Here is a 17571-nt window from a genome sequence, read left to right on the forward strand (position 1 = left end):
AAAAAAAAATACACAAAAAGCACACAGCACCCGAAGGAATCAGGGTTTTAAATAAGGCGAAGTTTTACTCTTAAGTATCTCTCCTTCCTTATTCCAATTTTGCATTCCTCCCTTCCTCCCCCTCAAAAAAAAAAAGGTAAAATCTATCCAAGCAAGCAAAATGTAACTCAAAGTCATTCCCTCCCCCCCCTCCCCCCCCCACAAAAAAATATGATTTTGCAATAAAAGCCAGGAACGTATTTACTGGGAGAATTTAAGGGGGGTGGGGGGAGAAACGATCCGTATTTTGAAGGGATTGGCTTCGAATCAAACGGCCCCTCGCTTAACCTAAGGCTTCCCCAGCCAATGTACATATTTACACAATTCTTGAAGTCTCCGATCGACCGAGTGTTAGCTATAGGAGTTGTCCACGGAAAAGAGAGACCCCCTTTTCCCTGGGCGAGGCGGGAGGGTCAAAGCCCCCTGCCCCAAAAGATGCCAGTCTTGTAAACATCGGCCGGAGAATGCCCTCGGACTGGGAGAATTCGAGGGGTCAAAAGTAGCCGAGATCCCCAAATGCCAATTCCTCGGGGTTTGAGGGAGGGGGAGGAAGACCCCACCGGTGGTTGGGGGGCCTTTCGTTAGATCGATCCGGCCTTCGGTGAGGGCCACCCAGAGACAATCTTCTCCCCATTGGTCCGTTTGTTAAAGGGTGGAGATGATGGGTCCTACCCAGAAAACCTTACTGGCACTTCCTCAATCTCATTCCCTCCAAATCAGAGGTGAGCTCTTAGCGGTTTGGATCGGTTCGGCCGAACTGTTAGTAACTTGGAACAGGCAGCGACTCGATCCCTGCCATGCCCCCCCTAACCGATCTCCTACAAGGCCGCCATCTTGTTTCTCGCAGAACAAGGTATATTTTTTAAGGTTTTGCGCATGCGCAGACCGTTTCATTTGCAAGCGTGCCCACATTTGGAGGCCCCAAACTGGCAGCCATGCTGGCAACAACCCAACCCCAGATACGCTGGACTCCAAACCCCATCATCCCCGGGGTCGAAAGGATTGACGGAGTCTTCCTTTCTCCAATCCATCCAGGCAGCCCGAGGAAAAGGCATCAAGGGATACCAAGGCCCACCCCTCCTCCCTTCGGGACTGAATGAAAATATTAAAATATCGCTAATTAAAACAAGATCCCTATTTTTTTTAAAAAATCAACCGGTTCAATCGAAGGAATAATAAAACAGGTTAAAAGGGGAGGGGGGGAGATTTAAAAGTCTAAAATGCCCCCGTTGGGCGGCAAAATCCAGGCTGTTCCAGGCTCGGAGGCACATGGGTCTTGGCAGTGGCCCGGGCATCTAGACGTATTCTCGGCTGCTGGGAGGTTTGGAGATGGGCTTCCCAGCGGGATACTGGCGGTTCTTGTACCCGGCTTCGTCTCCCGGACACGAGCAGGTGAGCAGACCGCCCCCCAGCAACGACAAGAGGGCGCCCGCCCAGCCGATGAAGATAGAGGCGCCAATTTCGTACCTGGAACAGAGAAAACGACCCACTGTGAGAATGGCAAAGAGTGGGGGGCAGGGTGTTCCGAGCGGTCCCTCCACCCTCTAAGACCCCTCCTCACAAGGGCTCCCCACTTCCTTATCTCTGCAGCCCGGGGGGGGGGGGGGGGGAGGAGAAAGAATTAGCTAGGTGTGTGAATTCTAGATGAAAACAAGAATTCTTCCCCGGAGCGCTTATTGGGTTATCTCCGGACATCACTTTGCTCCAGCATTTTCTCACGGTCTCTTCCTTCCTCGGAAGCCACAAAGCGGAGGGGGAGGCAGCAAATGCCAGAGGCGGGGTGCGGTGGTAGGAGGGCCCCCCATCTCAAAAGGGGCAAGCTCCAAATGGGCGTGGCCAGGGAGGAAGGGGCGGGGCTAGGAGAACAAGTGAATCTCGAGTTTGCGGTCCGGAAGTTGTTGCAAGCGAGATGCACCACATTTCGGAGGGAGGGGAGGCTAAAACAGACCCAGCCTCCCCCTTTGCCCTGAAATTGGCAGCAGGGTGTCTATCCACCCACCCACCCACCCATTCCTCGGGACAACGTACTTTTTATTCGTGGGGGACAACGGGTTGTAGAAATCTTGGATGATCCTGTTCGCGTTCCAGGAACAACCGACTAGAGAAGCCAAACCTAAATGGGTGGAGAATAAAAGGACAGTCACAAAATGGTTTGATCGTGGTTTGATGGCTTTTCTCCCCCAGAGGGAATATCAACCTGGGAAGAGCAGCGAACAAATTTGATATTTTGGGTGGTTTGCCATTATGGAGACCAGTAGGGGCTACTTCGGGCTTGCAAAAAAAAAAAAAGGACCAAAATATGTTTGCCAGCTCTATGGGAAGTCCTTGACTTATGACCAAATTGAGCCCCGAATTTCTGTTGCTAAGTCAGACCGAGTTTTGTCTCCTTTTACAATCTTTCTGGCCACGGTTGTTCAGTGAATCCTTCCAGTTGTTAAGATATTAACACAGATGTTCAGGGAGTCCTGGTTTTGCCATTGACTTTGCTCGCCGGAAGGTCGTAAAATGAGGAATACATGACTCTGGGATCATCGTAAATATGAGTCATTTGCCAAGCGGCTGAATTTTGATCATGCAACACACACACACACACACACACACACACAGGGTTGCTGCCATTCTCATAAGTGTGTGAAAAACAATGCCATCGTAACTTTGGTCACTAAAAAAATGTTATAAAATGAGGACTACCTGTGGCTAGATTTGATCTGTTAAAAAGCATATCAGAATTATATCATGCTTAGCACGCTGGGCAAAACCAGCATTTAGAAATAGGTAAACACATCACGGCCAACTCAGAAAATGGGGTCACAGAGGGAGCTGGTTGTGCGAATGCAGCCGATGGGCGATAAACCATGGTTTGCAATGGGCTAGAGAGGAAAATGGGGTCACAGAGGGAGCTGGTTGTGTGAATGCAGCCGATGGGCGATAAACCATGGTTTGCAATGGGCTAGAGAGGAAAATGGGGTCACAGAGGGAGCTGGTTGTGCGAATGCAGCCGATGGGCGATAAACCATGGTTTGCAATGGGCTAGAGAGGAAAATGGGGTCACAGAGGGAGCTGGTTGTGTGAATGCAGCCGATGGGCGATAAACCATGGTTTGCAATGGGCTAGAGAGGAAAATGGGGTCACAGAGGGAGCTGGTTGTGCGAATGCAGCTGATGGGCGATAAACCATGGTTTGCAATGGGCTAGAGAGGAAAATGGGGTCACAGAGGGAGCTGGTTGTGTGAATGCAGCCGATGGGCGATGAATCATGGTTTGCAATGGGCTAGAGAGGAAAATGGGGTCACAGAGGGAGCTGGTTGTGTGAATGCAGCCGATGGGCGATAAACCATGGTTTGCAATGGGCTAGAGAGGAAAATGGGGTCACAGAGGGAGCTGGTTGTGTGAATGCAGCCGATGGGCGATAAACCATGGTTTGCAATGGGCTAGAGAGGAAAATGGGGTCACAGAGGGAGCTGGTTGTGTGAATGCAGCCGATGGGTGATAAACCATGGTTTGCAATGGGCTAGAGAGGAAAATGGGGTCACAGAGGGAGCTGGTTGTGTGAATGCAGCCGATGGGCGATAAACCATGGTTTGCAATGGGCTAGAGAGGAAAATGGGGTCACAGAGGGAGCTGGTTGTGTGAATGCAGCCGATGGGCGATAAACCATGGTTTGCAATGGGCTAGAGAGGAAAATGGGGTCACAGAGGGAGCTGGTTGTGTGAATGCAGCCGATGGGTGATAAACCATGGTTTGCAATGGGCTAGAGAGGAAAATGGGGTCACAGAGGGAGCTGGTTGTGTGAATGCAGCCGATGGGTGATAAACCATGGTTTGCAATGGGCTAGAGAGGAAAATGGGGTCACAGAGGGAGCTGGTTGTGTGAATGCAGCCGATGGGCGATAAACCATGGTTTGCAATGGGCTAGAGAGGAAAATGGGGTCACAGAGGGAGCTGGTTGTGTGAATGCAGCCGATGGGTGATAAACCATGGTTTGCAATGGGCTAGAGAGGAAAATGGGGTCACAGAGGGAGCTGGTTGTGTGAATGCAGCCGATGGGTGATAAACCATGGTTTGCAATGGGCTAGAGAGGAAAATGGGGTCACAGAGGGAGCTGGTTGTGTGAATGCAGCCGATGGGCGATAAACCATGGTTTGCAATGGGCTAGAGAGGAAAATGGGGTCACAGAGGGAGCTGGTTGTGTGAATGCAGCCGATGGGCGATGAATCATGGTTTGCAATGGGCTAGAGAGGATCTCGGGCAATGCTAAATGAAGCCAAGGCAAGGGAGGGCTGCTTCGCTCAACGACTGCAGCGAAAGGTGGTTTTATTTCACCGAGCCCTTTTGGGCGCAAAGTGCCCACCGGGCAATGCGATCTGGTGCCAAGGGGCCCCTTCTCTGCTGGGGAAGGAGGGAAGACACTCACCTGCCACCAGGAAGATAATGCCGCCGGTCATGGCGATGCGGGCCTTGGTGGCCTTGTTGTCGTCACCGCAGCGGGTACATTTCATGCCCATGATGGCGATGCCAGTGGCGATCACCCCAATGACGATGGAGATGACCATCAACGCCCGGCTGGCTTGTACGACAGCTGCAGGGGAGAGAGACAGAGCCAGAAGGTCAGAGGGGGGTCAGCAGCCAGATTTGGGGAGGGGTATAATTTCTCTGTCTGGGCACCGTGGGAATCTATCTGCCGAACAAAACTCTGCATTGGCGACACGAAAGGCATCCGGCCAACAAAACACTACGCTCCATTTGGCTGCCCAGATTTCACTCCGCAAGAGATTATGGGGTCATTAAAAGACCCCAGCCGCCTGACAGCTATGCTCCCCCAAATCTTGCCACCCTGATAGAGAACCGCTGCACCCCGAAATCCACCCTGGCACCACAATTTCCGCCCTGGTACCCCAATGGACAGCCCAGCTCCCCAATAAACCACCTGGTACTCCAATACAACTCCCAGCACCCCAAAAAGCACCCAGTGCCCACTCCCAGCACCCGATATACAGCCCAGCACCCCACATTCCCCTCCCTGGTACCCCAGTACCCATCCTGGCACCAAATATCTAACCCCTGTTCCCCAATACACCCCCATCACCCCAATAACAGCCTCCGGTCCAGCCTTAGATGCTTCTCCCCGGAGGTGGCATCACGATGCCTCCCAGCCCAGCCTCCCCCGCCCCCCAGGATTGGCATTCTGGGCCAATATTATAGTAGCCTAAAGGTACTCAGCCTTGGGCACGAACAGGTGCCAGGGAAATGCGCCACCTTGGGGAAGGAAGCGGGTGTTGTTGCTGTCCTTGCCCAGGTGGCAAATAAATGTGAATAAATGGAACAGGTTTCTCTCCTCTTTTGATAGGAAGGAAGGAAGGAAGGAAGGAAGGAAGGAAAAGAAAGAAAGAGGGAGGAAAAGAGAGAAAAAAGGAAGGAAGGGAAAAAGGAGGAAGGGAAAGGGAGGAAGGATGGAAAAGAGAAAGAAAGAAAGAAAGAAAGAAAGAAAGAAAGAAAGGGAGGGAGGAAAAGGGAGAAAAAAGGAAGGAAAGAAGGAGGAAGGGAGGAAAAGAAAAAAGAAAGAGAGGGAGGGAGGGAGAGAAAGGGGAGAAAAAAGGAAGGAAAGAGGAAGAAATAAAAGAGAAAGAAGAAAGGAAAGGAGGGAGGAAGAATAGAAGGGAGGGAGAAAGAAAGAAAAAGAAAGAAAGAAAGAAAGAAAGAAAGAAAGAAAGGAAAGGAGGAAGAAAGGGAGGGAAGAAAGAAGCAAAGAAGAAGAAAAGGGGAAGAGTGGAAGGAAGGAAGGAAAGAAGGAAAAGAGAGAGAGGGTGGAAAGAAGGGAGGGAGGGAGAGAGGAATGAAGGAAAGAAGGAAGGGAGGCAGGAAGTAAAAAAAACAGGGCCAGTGGTTACGGAGTTGGACACGGGTTCAAGAACTCCCCACTCAGCCCTGGCACGGCGTCACCAGAGGCTCCGTCACTCAGCCCGCCAAAGGTGCCCGCCCCCCGCCTTGCCCCTCCCGTGGCTGCCCTCCGTCCGCTCGGAAGGAGCGCAACATGGAGCCCCCTGGCTGGGGGTCAGCAAAGCCCCCTCTGTCCCCAGTGCCCACCAACCCTTGCCAACTCCCAATTCTTTCTTTCTTTCTTTCTTTCTTTCTTTCTTTCTTTCTTTCTTTCTTTCCTTCGATCTTTCTTTCTCTATCTTCCTTCTTCCTTTCCTTCCATCTTTTTCTCACCATCTTTCTTTCCCTTCCTTCCTTTCATCTTTTTCTTTTTCCTTCCTTCTATCTTTCTTTATCTTTCTTTCTTTTCCTTCTTTTTTTCATTTCCTTTCTTTCTTTCCCATCCTTCCTTCTTTTTCTTTCTTTCCTTTTCTCTTTCCTTCCATCGTTTTCTTTCCATCTTTCTTTTCCTTCCCTCCCTTCTGTCTTTATCTTTTTTATCTCTTATTTCATTCTATCTTTTATTTTCCTTCTTTTTTCTTCCTTCCTTTCTCTTTCCCTTCCTTCCTTGTTTTTTTCATCTTTCTTTTCTTTCTCTCTCTCTCTTTCTTTGCCAAAGAATTTAGATTTTATCTGAATGATGTTATTTTTAACTGGAGAACGGAATGCAGTGGGAGAGAATTGGGTGCCAACTCTAAAATCCAATTTTCTTTCCTTCCTTCCTTCCTTCCTTTTCCTTCCTTCCTCCTTCTTCCTTTCCTCCTTCTTCCTTTCCTTCTTCCTTTCTTTCCTCCTTTCCTCCTTTCTTCCTTCCTTCTTTCTTTCTTCTTTCTTTCTTCTTCCTTCCTTTCTATTTCTTTCTTTCTTTCTATTTCTTTCTTTCTTTCTATTTCTTTCTTTCTTCTCATTCCTTTCTTTCTTTCTCTTTCTTTCTCTTTCTTTCCAATCCTTATTCCTACAGGATCATTTTAGGCATTTTTAAAGATCCTTTGGGGGCCCATCACCGCGAAGGCCCCGGGCGAGCTGACATCCGGATGGATGAAGAGAAGGAGACCAATCAGCGTCCCAAACCACGGCATAAATCTGTTTTATGGGCTGGTCCCAGAAAAGGCTGAAACTTTACAAATTGGTTACACGAGGTAGTAGGAAAAACATCCCGTAGAAAGGCAAACAGAAGCGTTGAGTCACCTGCTGGAGATGGGCGGCTCAAGGCATTGAAAAACTAAAGTAAACGAGAGCAAAGTCAAAAGTAAACTGAAAAAAAAGTAAACTATCAAATCAAAATGGAGAAAAACCCAGGTGGTCCTTGACTTACAACTGTTGACCGACCGTTGTCCGACGTCCCTGAAAAAAAGGGACGTATTTTCACACTTACGACCGTTGCCCCATCCCCGCGGTCAGGCGATCCAAATTCAGACGCTTGACAACGGACTCGTATTTACGACGATTGGCGTGTCCTGGGGGTGGGTGGGTGGGTCACACGATCCCCTTTTTGCGACCTTCCGACGGGCAGAGTTCACGGGGAAGCCGGATTCACTGAACGACCGTGTGCGATTCGCTTAACAACCACAGGGTTTCCCTGAACGCCCGTGGGTGGGAAAGGTGGCAAAACAGGGGGGGGGGAGAAACTCACTCGACGTCTCGCTAAGTGAGGGAAATTTGGTGGCCGTAAGTCGAGGACCGCCCGGAAAGTCAAAAAAATAAAATAAAACGCATCGTTTGCGGCTGAAAAACCTGCACGGACAAAGCCATGAAGTGTAAACACGCATTTCCGCCTCCGTCCATGTTTGACTCACAAAAGCCAAAATAAATAAGTTAATTCAAAGCAAAGAAAGGTTTGTACTAGTCTGAAGCACAAAGTGACCCTCCCGCAGGCGGAGTAAATGACGTCCCGTGCAACTTCCCGGAGGTGTAAATTCTGCCCATTTTTTTTAAAAAAAAAGTTGACTTGAAAGCAGGGTGGGTGGGTTGGACTAGAAGACCTTCCGGGGTCCCTTTCCAGCCCTTTTCAAATCAGGACCGCAAATCCTTTTTTTAAAAAAACTTTTTCTGCCTCTCGCCATTTGGTGCCCCTCCCCGAGAAACCTGGTTTAATCCTGAGATTCTCCACATGCCACAATCTGAGTTTAGTGGCACCCTTAGCCAGAAATAAGCCACGATGGACGAGTGGAGCCACCCTCGTTTCCTTAAAAAAATGGGGGAGCCTCCCCAGCCCGCTGCAGTGAGTCACCGGCCTGGCATAGCTCAGCATAATGGAGTTGTCACTCACACACACACAGACACACAAACCAGAGGGGGGGGGGAAAGGTATCGCAGCTCACTTTCACCTTTGCTCTCTCTGCAACGCATCCAGGTAACAAAGTCTACGGGATCCGTTTGTACATGACAACTATATAGCCACACCTTGTCCTAACAACTCCACGGATGCCAGGAAAGTATTTGTATGTGGGGGGGGCTTTAACTCACCCCCCCCCAGGCAAAACTTTATTTCTCTGTTGAATGCATCCTGGGAACGCATAAAGAGAACATAAAAATGACAGGAGTTTGAACCCGCAGCTGCAAAGGGGGCAGAGGGGGGACAAAAGCAGGCCCCCTCACTCAAAACTCGGGGGGGGGAAGCAGCCCCTCCCTGGGTTGTCACCGAATTGCAGCTGGAAGAAGCAACGTCAATCAATCGGAATCTTATAAAACACTCTTTTCATTAATTCATGATCGGTTCGAATGAAATCAAATAGGAGTGTGTGTGTGTGTTTTTAACGTCGGACGTTGCCTTCCTTGTCATCTCAGCCATAGTAATTGGGGTGGGGGGTGTTGCAGTCCTTGGCTTGAAGCACAAAGCCCCCCCACACACTCCACCCCGCAACGAGGAACGAACCCTTTTCCTGCGGGTAAGTTTTATGACGTTGTAAACTCAAAGGAGAGTCAAACGGTTTGTGTGTGTCGTAAACTTCAAGATGTATCTGATACTTAAAAAGTCCTACCTTTAAGGTGGGGCGTGGGGTGGGATGAGGTCACTTGTCTTTTGTCCTCGTCTATCACCTCTCTCCGGCTTGGGTGAGGGGGTTGGACTAGAAGACCTCTAAGCTCCCCTTCCCCCCTATTATTCTATTATCTATGTATCTATGTATGTATGTATGTATCTATCTATCTATCTATCTATCTATCTATCTATCTATCTATCTATCATCTATCATCTATCTATCATCTATCTAATCATATCCACACCTTGTATCTATCCATCTATCCATTCATCCATCCATCATATCTATATCTATCCATCCATCATCTGTATGTATCTATGTGCGTGTCTGTCTGTCTGTCCGTCTGTTCGTCCGTCCGTCCGTCCTCCACCCATTTTACATATGTATCCATATATGTATCTACCTATCAACTATCATCTCTCCATCTCTCTTCCTATCATCTATCTATCCATCCAGCCAACCTATCTATTATCCATCGATGTGTCAATCCTCTATTTCCTATTTTTTAATGACACCCCGCAGAAGGAAAGTCCTTTTCTGCAGCAATCCCTGGCAATAATCCAGCTGAAAAAAACCCCGATCTTGTGGGGCAGGGCGACAAAAGGAGACCCTCCGAGGGGCAGCCTTTCACCCCCTCCCCAAACCAGGGGGGGCACCTTCCGTCGTCCCCCACCCCACCCCAGGCTTCCTCAAGTGCTTTCAAAATCACCTGCGCTTAGTATCTCCCATCCAGGGGATGGATCATCTTCTGCTTTGGCCCCACCCTTTCCTCACCCCACGGGGCGCTGGGTGGCAAGGTGACATCACCCCTCCCCTGGGGCAGGTGTGCCAGCAGCTGCTACACTCGGGCGCAAGGTCATCACACACACACACACAAAACCAAAGCAACGGTTACCCGAGCTGAGCCGTTTCGACGAAACCATTGCTACCTGTTCTGCTCCCAGTGTGTGCATTTGTGTACATGTGTAAAGGTCGAAGAAGGGGGGGTGAGGAACCGCGATTCCTTGGCTTCAAGGACGGGTCCTCCTCTCCTCCGCCTCCTCCTGTCTTTTTTCCAGGACCCCCTATTTCCCCCCTTTCTTCTTCCACACCCATCAAAGGGGAAACCGAACGTGCGTTTAATCCACATTTTCAGCTAAAAAAACCCCCAACAACCTGAATTTCCTCTTTTTTTTCACCACCCGTTTGCAAAACAAAACAAAACACACACACACACACACACACACACACACACAAGAGTGCACCAGGAGTCGCCCATTTTTCTGACGCACCCCCTTTTCTTAAAAGGTGGCAGGTTTTTGGGGCCACCGTCACCTGCCTCTCTGCCCAATTCCCAACCTCCCTCCTGGCGCAATGGAGTCCAGATTCGGATGCCATCTGTGAAATGAGTCCAGGATTCCTCGCTGCCCCCTACCCCAAAAACCAAGCGCCCCGTGCCCCCCTCCAGCTTCCTCTCTGCCCTATCCCTGCCCCGGCTGACCCTGGCGGTTGCCTTTATCCGAGAAGGTAAACCTGGTTTGTTGTCCCAAGTAATGAAACCGATAAGGGTATCAAGGTGCAAACTTTGGTTTTGTAAACAGAGATGAGAAATGTCAAGAATTAATTCTACCTCGCTGGGGCCTTTCACGGAACTGGCAGCGGGCATCCTGGCACCCTAACTCTATGCGCAAGAATTGATGGCTCACCTCTTCCCGTTTCTTCCCACACCTGTCACCAGAATTTTTACTTCCTCTCCCGGTCTCCTTCGGGAAGTCCCGAAGACCAAAATTTCTTTTCATACCTACTTCACCGTTCCCGACATGCCTATTACAACATTGCTCCATTCTGGGAAACGTTCTAATCCAGGTTTCCTCATTTTGGGCCAGACTTTCGTCTCGAGGGCCAAACCCGACTTGTTGAGGTTGTTCAGTTTGCAAAACTTTTCTTTTTGTTTTAAAAATGGTTTTGCAAAGTCCTTTTGAAAGCAAAGGAGGAAAAGCAACGTAGAAACCCAGAAAGAGCTTTTTGCCTTTCGGAGGTTTGGCTGTGTTTTCTGTTGGGTTTTTTTTTTTTAAGTTTCTTTGTAATTATTGGTATTTTGTAATTATGTCCATTTTATTTTTTTCAATTTCATTTGACTATTTCTATTTTATTTTTATTCCATTTGGCTCTTTTTCTTTTTATTTCATTGGACTCTTTTTTTACTTTATTTTTATTTCACTTGACTGCTGTTATTTTATGATGTTCATTTTATTTATTGGATTTTATTCTTTTTATTTCATTGGACTATTTTTATTTTATTATTATTTGACTAATTTATCTTTTTTTAATTCATTGGACTCTTTTTATTTTCTCGTTTTTATTTCATTTGGCTATTTTTATTTTATTATGTTTATTTCATTGGATTAATTTATTATTTATTTCATTGGACTATTTTTATTTTCTCATTTTTATTTCGTTTGGCTATTTTTATTTTATTATGTTTATTTCATTTATTATTATTATTATTTTTATTTTTATTATTATTATTATTATTATTATTATTATTATTATTATTATTATTATTATTATTTCATTGGACTATTTTTATTTTATTGTGATCTCATTTGACTCCTTGATCTTTTTTTATTTCATTGGACTTATTTTTATTTTCTCGTTTCGATTTGGTTTGGCTATTTTTATTTTATGACGTTTATTTCATTGGATTTATTTTATTCTTTTTATTTCATTGGACTCTTTGTTTCCTCATTTTCATTTCATTGGACTATGTCAACTCACAAAGCTTTCCTGGCCTGCTCCTGAATTGAACCAATCAGTCACCAGTTTAATTTTGTTTTTTCATTTTATTTTTGTTTGACTGGAACATTTTTATTTCACTTGATTATTTTTACTTGATTTTATTTCATAAGATTAGTTTTATTTTATGCTATGCTTCGCCACAGGATCAGCCCAATAGACTGGATTTTTGGCATTTTTGTCTACCTATCGAGTCCTTTCCAAGATGCGGATGGTTTTTACATATTTTATTTATTTCTGATTCCTTTTATTATTTGCAGTTCTAGTTTGGGTTGATTTCCTGTTATGATTTTTACTTCTATTTTACTTTTTTTTTTTTTGAAAATTATTTTATTATTTCTATTTCCACTTTATTATTTTTATTTCCCTTTCCCATTTTTATTTCTTTATTTTATTATTTTGGTTTCTGTTTTATTATTTTGATTTCCTTTTATTTATGTTATTATTTCTCTTCCTAATTGATTTTATGATTTAGATGTCACTTGACTACTTTTATTTCTTTATTTTATCATTTCTCTTCCTATTTGATTTTATGATTTGGATTTCACTTCACTGTTTGTATTCATTTTATTACTTCGATTTCAATTTTACTTTATTTTTTCTATTTTCTATTTTGTCGTTTTCATTTTAGCAGGCCAACGAAGCGACAGCACAGGGACAAACTGAGCAGGGGCAGAAAGGAAGGCAGGAAGAAAGAAAGAAAGAAAGAAAGAAAGAAAGAAAGAAAGAAAGAAAGAAAGAAAGAAAAAAAGAAAGAAAGAAAATTGGATTTTGGAGTTTGCACCCAATTCTCTCCCACTGCATTCTGTTCTCCAGTTAAAAATAACAACTTTCAGATAAAATCTAAATTCTTTGGCAAATAAACCGCCGCATAAAAGGAGCTGGATCAAGCTGTGCTGGGCACATGGGGTGCTCCTAATGGCATCTTTTTATGATGCCAACTTGAGAAAAAAAGACCATGCTCTTAAGGGAGGCTCCGTGCAGGGCCCTTTAGGACCGAGAGTGGCTGAGGATGATGGTTTATATCTTTCACTCAGGAGTAAATCTCCCATATGGGTTGCCATCGTGTTATCTTACCAACTTTTGATACCGCCCAGAGTCACTATATAGCCTATACATTTATTTATTTTTTAATAAATAGTTTTTACTGTACATTTTTCTTTATAATACATCACATTTCCAGTTTTGCAACTGGAAAAGCCCGTGCGCTGGCTGTATCCAGTCCTTTTTTGAGTATACATAATTTTAGACACCCTGATTGTAACCATTATTCTCTGAATCCCACATTTATAGTCTCTTTCAAATACATAATATTGTACGATATAGTTATCGGCACGATTTTCATACTGGTTTACCATGACACTATATATTAATCTCTCTCTACTTCCTTCTCCTCCCTTTTCCTCTTCCCCTCTCCCCTCTTCTCCACTTCCCTCTCTCCATTTCCTTCTCTCCTTTCAAGAGGGGCTGCCTATATATTTAATAAACGCATCGATAAATAAAATTAAACCTGGTTGGATTTGCTAATTCAGAATCTCAGCAGCATTCATTCATTCGACAGTGTTTTTTTTCCCTAATGGCGATGACATTTTAAGCTCTCTTTGAAATACCTGGATTTTTATATAGTATCTCTATGAAAACATGGCCAATTACTGGAATAAACTAGTATATATATATTTAAGTAAATGGGTGATATATATATATGTGTGTGTGAGTGTGTGTCTGTCTGTCTGTCTGTCCGCCCGCCCACCTATCTGTCTCAAACTTGGCATTTTTAAGATGGGTGGACTTCAACTCCCAGGATTCCCCTAAGGCTGCTTTATATAGCACTAAAATTGCATCAGTTTGGGCAGGTCGGCTGGTTCGAACCCCTAGTACAGGTCTCCTGCGTGAGCAGGGGGTTGGACTAGATGACCTCCAAGGCCCCTTCCAACTCTGTTAACCGTTTACTGTTTAAGTTGTTTAAAGACAACCTGCAAGGCCCCTTCCAACTCTGTTAACGGTTGAATTTGTTGACTGCTTTCATTTATGGTTTCAATTTTTTTAAATTAAATTTTTAATTTTAATTCCCCCAGGCTGGGGGTTGAAGGTTAAAATTGGCCAGATTGAAAAAAAAATGTGTTTCTTATCTGAACTCCATTTTAATCTGGCCAAGGGGTCACCTGCATTTTTTTCAGCACCCTCACCTGTGATTTTTTTTTCTGCGCCCAGTCAGGTGTGTTATACCTGCTTGGGAAAATGAGATCCCAGCCCCATAGCTGCAAGACGGAGCTAGCCCTCTCTCCCTCCCCTTCCCCCTTTTCTGCCCCACCTCCTTCAAGGACCGCTGGGGGGGGAGGGGGGGCAAAGAGAAAAGGAGAAAGTCATCTTGACTCTTTTGTAGCAGTTGTTTCCTTTAAAGGTGTGGCTGGCTCCCTGTGGAGGGGGGGGAGGAGGAGAGGAAGGGAGGGGGAAAGGCCTAAGCAACTGACCCAACCAGCCCTGGCAGTTTGGAAAAGGAGGAAAGAAAGAAAAAAAGAGAGAGCGAAAGAAAGAGAGAGAGAAATTCACTGGAAACGTTTTCTATTTTCTTTCTTCCTTCCTTCCTTCCTTCCTTTCCCCAACAAGAAAGGTAGAAACTCTAGAAACAGGTGCTTGGAAGAATTCCAAAGACGGGGAAGATGCTGGATTTGGGGGGGGAGGGGGCGTTGTTTGGAGAGGGAGGGGCCCTCTTGTTTGCTAAGCTGAATTGCTTAAACCAGGAATTAAGTTCAAAACACTTAGGAAAGAATCGCTGGAAATGCGACAAATCTCCATTTAAGACTTTTTAAAAGCCTGTTGAAGATGGGGAGGGGGAAATAAAGAAAGGTAGAAACACGGGGCAGGGGGGGGGACAAAGAGGGGAGACCTTCCCCCCTTTCCCGGAGGGGAGCTGTCCACCGGGTTCCCACGACGCCCCCCCCCCCCCCAGTCAGAGAAGGATTCGCCCGAGGGAATATTTGCCTTGACGTTTGCGTGGAGCCCACCCACCCAAATTGGGGCTCGCTTGCCTCGCGGCGTCGAAACGAATAAGACCCCCCCCACTCGTCCACTCGAGGGGACGGGGGCCATTTTGGAGGGGGTTGAGAGAGGCCGAGAGAACAGGTAGCCCCGGGGCATGCACAGAGGATTTGCTCTGGTTCCCACGACCCCTTCCCCCGCGAGAAAGAAACACCCCTCCCCCCGCTTCCTCTTCTCCACCGCCCCCCCCCCCCCGCGACCCTCCAGGCGCCGCGATCTCTCGGCCGGACCGCGCCCTGCGCTCTGTGGCAGCCCGATCCGAATATGCCCCCATCTTCCCCGCGTGTTTCTCAGCCCCCTCCCCACGGTTTAAAAAGAAAAGGGGAGGGTCCCTTCCGTCTCTCTTTCTCTTTTTTCTCTCTCTTTCTTTTTTCTCTTTCTTTTCTCTCTCTCCCCTTTTCTCTTTTTCTTTCTCTCTTTTTTTTCTTTCTCTCTCTCTCTTCCGTCTCTTCTTTCTTCTCCCCCTTTCTCTTTGTTTTTTTCTTTTTCTCTTTTTGTCTTTTTCTTTTTCCTTTTTTTCTCTTTCTCTTCTCTGTCTCTCTTCTTTCTCCCTTTTTTCTTTTTTCTCTTTTTCCTTTCTCTCTCTCTCTCGCTTCCTCTTTCTTCTCTCTCTTTCTCCCTTTTTTCCTCTTTTCTCTCTCCTTTTTTCTCTTTCTTTCGTTCTCTCTCTCTCTCTTTTCTCTTTGCCCAGGCCGGCCGCCTCCGCTAAAAGGCGATCGGGCCCCCGCGGGGAAGTGGCGGCGCGCCCAACAGGTGAGGTTTGCTGGCTCCCACGCGTGGGCAGCGGCGCCCGAAGGCGCGAACCAGCCGCGGCGGGTTGATTCCGCGAGCGGCGGGTCGAAAGGGCGAAGGAGCGGCCCGACAGGTGTGTGTATATCTCTTTCTCTCTCTCTCTCTTTCTCTTTCTTTCTTTCTCTTTCTTTCTCTCTCTCTCTTTCTTTCTCTCTTTCTCTCTCTCCCCCAGCCCCCCCAGCCCCCCCAGCCCCCCCCCCCCGCACTCACTGTCCAGGGCCAGCATGGAATCGTAGAGCTTGCACTGGAGCTGCCCGGTGCTCTGCGAGACGCACTCCATCCACAGGCCCAGGTAGAAGGACTGCGCCGTGATGAGGCTGCCGTCGGCGAAGGACGAGACCTTCCACTGGGGCAGGATGGTGGCCGTCATGTCGGCGATCAGGCCCAGCAGGGCCAGCACGAAGCCCAGCAGCTGCAACCCCGAGTTGGCCATGGCGCAGGGCAGGAGAGGCGGAGAGCGGCGGCCTTTACCTGCGCGCCAGGTGAGCGCACCTGGATTTATGCCCTGGGGGCGGGGAAGGGCGGCTGACGACAGGGCCGGAGGGGGAGGGCCCAGAGCAGCCGCCGCCCGGAGCCAGGAGGCTTCCTGGAAGGGACCCGGCCCCTCCGACGTTTTGCTTCCTTTCTCTTGCCCTTCTTCCTTCTTTCTTCCCTTCCCTCCTTTGTCCGTTTTCCCTCCCTCCCTTTCCTTTTCTCTCTCTTTCCTCCAATCCTTCCTTTTCTTTCTCATTGTTTCCTCTTCTGTCTTTCCCCCCTTCTTTTCTTCCTCCTTCCTTCCCTATACTTTTCTCTTTTCTTTCCTTCCTTCCTTCTCTTTCCCGTTTCTTTTCTTTCTTTTCTTTTTCCTTCCCTTCTTTGTCAACTTTCCCTTTCTTCCTTTTTCCTTGTTTTTCTCTTATTTCTTCCTTCCCTTCCTTCGTCTTTTTTCCCTCCCTCTCTTCCCTTTCCCTCCTTTCCTCCCTCCCTTTCTCCTTCCTTCCTTCCTTCCTTCTTACCTTCTCTTTCCACCCCTCCCTGCATTTCTTCCTTCCTTCCTCTCCTCTTTCTTGTTCTTCCTTCCATTTATTTCCTTCCTTCCTTCCTCTCCTCTTTCTTGTTCTTCCTTCCATTCATTTCTTTCCTTCCTCTCCTCTTTCTTGTCCTTTCTTTCATTTATTTCCTTCTTCTCCTCTTTCTTGTCCTTCCTTTCACTCATTTCCTTCCTTCCTTCATCTCCTCTTCCTTGTCCTTCCTTCCTTCCATTCATTTCCTTCCTCCCTTCCTTCCATCTTCTCTTTCCTCCCCTCCCTGCATTCCTTCCTTCCTCCCTCCCCTCTTTCTTGTCCTTCCATTCATTTTGTTCCTTCTTTCCTTCCTTCCTTTCCTCTTTCTTATCCTTCCTTCCTTCCACTCATTTCCTTCCTTCGTCTCCTCTTCCTTGTCCTTCCTTCCTTCCATTCATTTCTATCCTTTCTTTCCTTTCCTTCATTCCTTCCTTCCTCTCCTCTTTCTTGTCCTTCCTCCCTTCCTTCCATCTTCCCTTCTCTTTCCTCCCCCCTTTGCATTCCTTCCTTCCTTCCTCCCCTCTTTCTTGTCCTTCCATTCATTTTGTTCCTTCTTTCCTTCCTTTCCTCTTTCTTATCCTTCCTTCCTTACATTCATTTCCTTCCTTCCTTTATCTCCACTTTCTTGTCCTTCCTTCTTTCCTTCCTTCCTCACAGACTTAGTTACAAAGGCAACGGGGGGGGGGGCATCTTTGTCAGACCTGAATAACCAATTAGGGACAGATTCTCTCGGTGTGGCTACTAAGGGTCAAAAACCCCTTGATGACAGATAATCAATCAATGATCGGCCGGAGTTGTGTCCAGGGTAGTTTGCTGAGTGCCCATCACAAAAACTCCTGGGCTGTGAACCAACCCCCAGGACCTCTGACCATAGTCAGCTTCTCTCTGCTTAGCCCAAATGAGCCAAGGGACTCACTCAACACACACACCCCTTTCTCCCGTCAACCAATCACACCGGCTGGATTCTCCCGACACCCAGGTCAGCCTT

The 17571-nt window shown here is 47.1% G+C and overlaps 1 protein-coding gene across 1 annotated transcript; it reads right to left on the reverse strand.

The window, feature by feature from the left end:
* On the reverse strand, positions 1–16033 carry LOC309400856 (claudin-7-like). Its single transcript, XM_081969568.1, has 4 exons — positions 15751–16033; positions 4452–4616; positions 2068–2152; positions 1–1506 (listed from the first exon to the last, which is right to left on the reverse strand). The coding sequence occupies exons 1-4, from the start codon at positions 15971–15973 to the stop codon at positions 1335–1337; spliced, it is 645 nt and encodes a 214-aa protein (XP_081825694.1). The 5' UTR covers positions 15974–16033; the 3' UTR covers positions 1–1334.
* Between the last annotated feature and the right edge of the window lie 1538 nt (positions 16034–17571).

Source organism: Natrix helvetica (assembly GCF_964273705.1).
Source record: "Natrix helvetica genome assembly, chromosome: W".
In the NCBI taxonomy this organism is placed as follows: Eukaryota; Metazoa; Chordata; class Lepidosauria; order Squamata; family Natricidae; genus Natrix; species Natrix helvetica.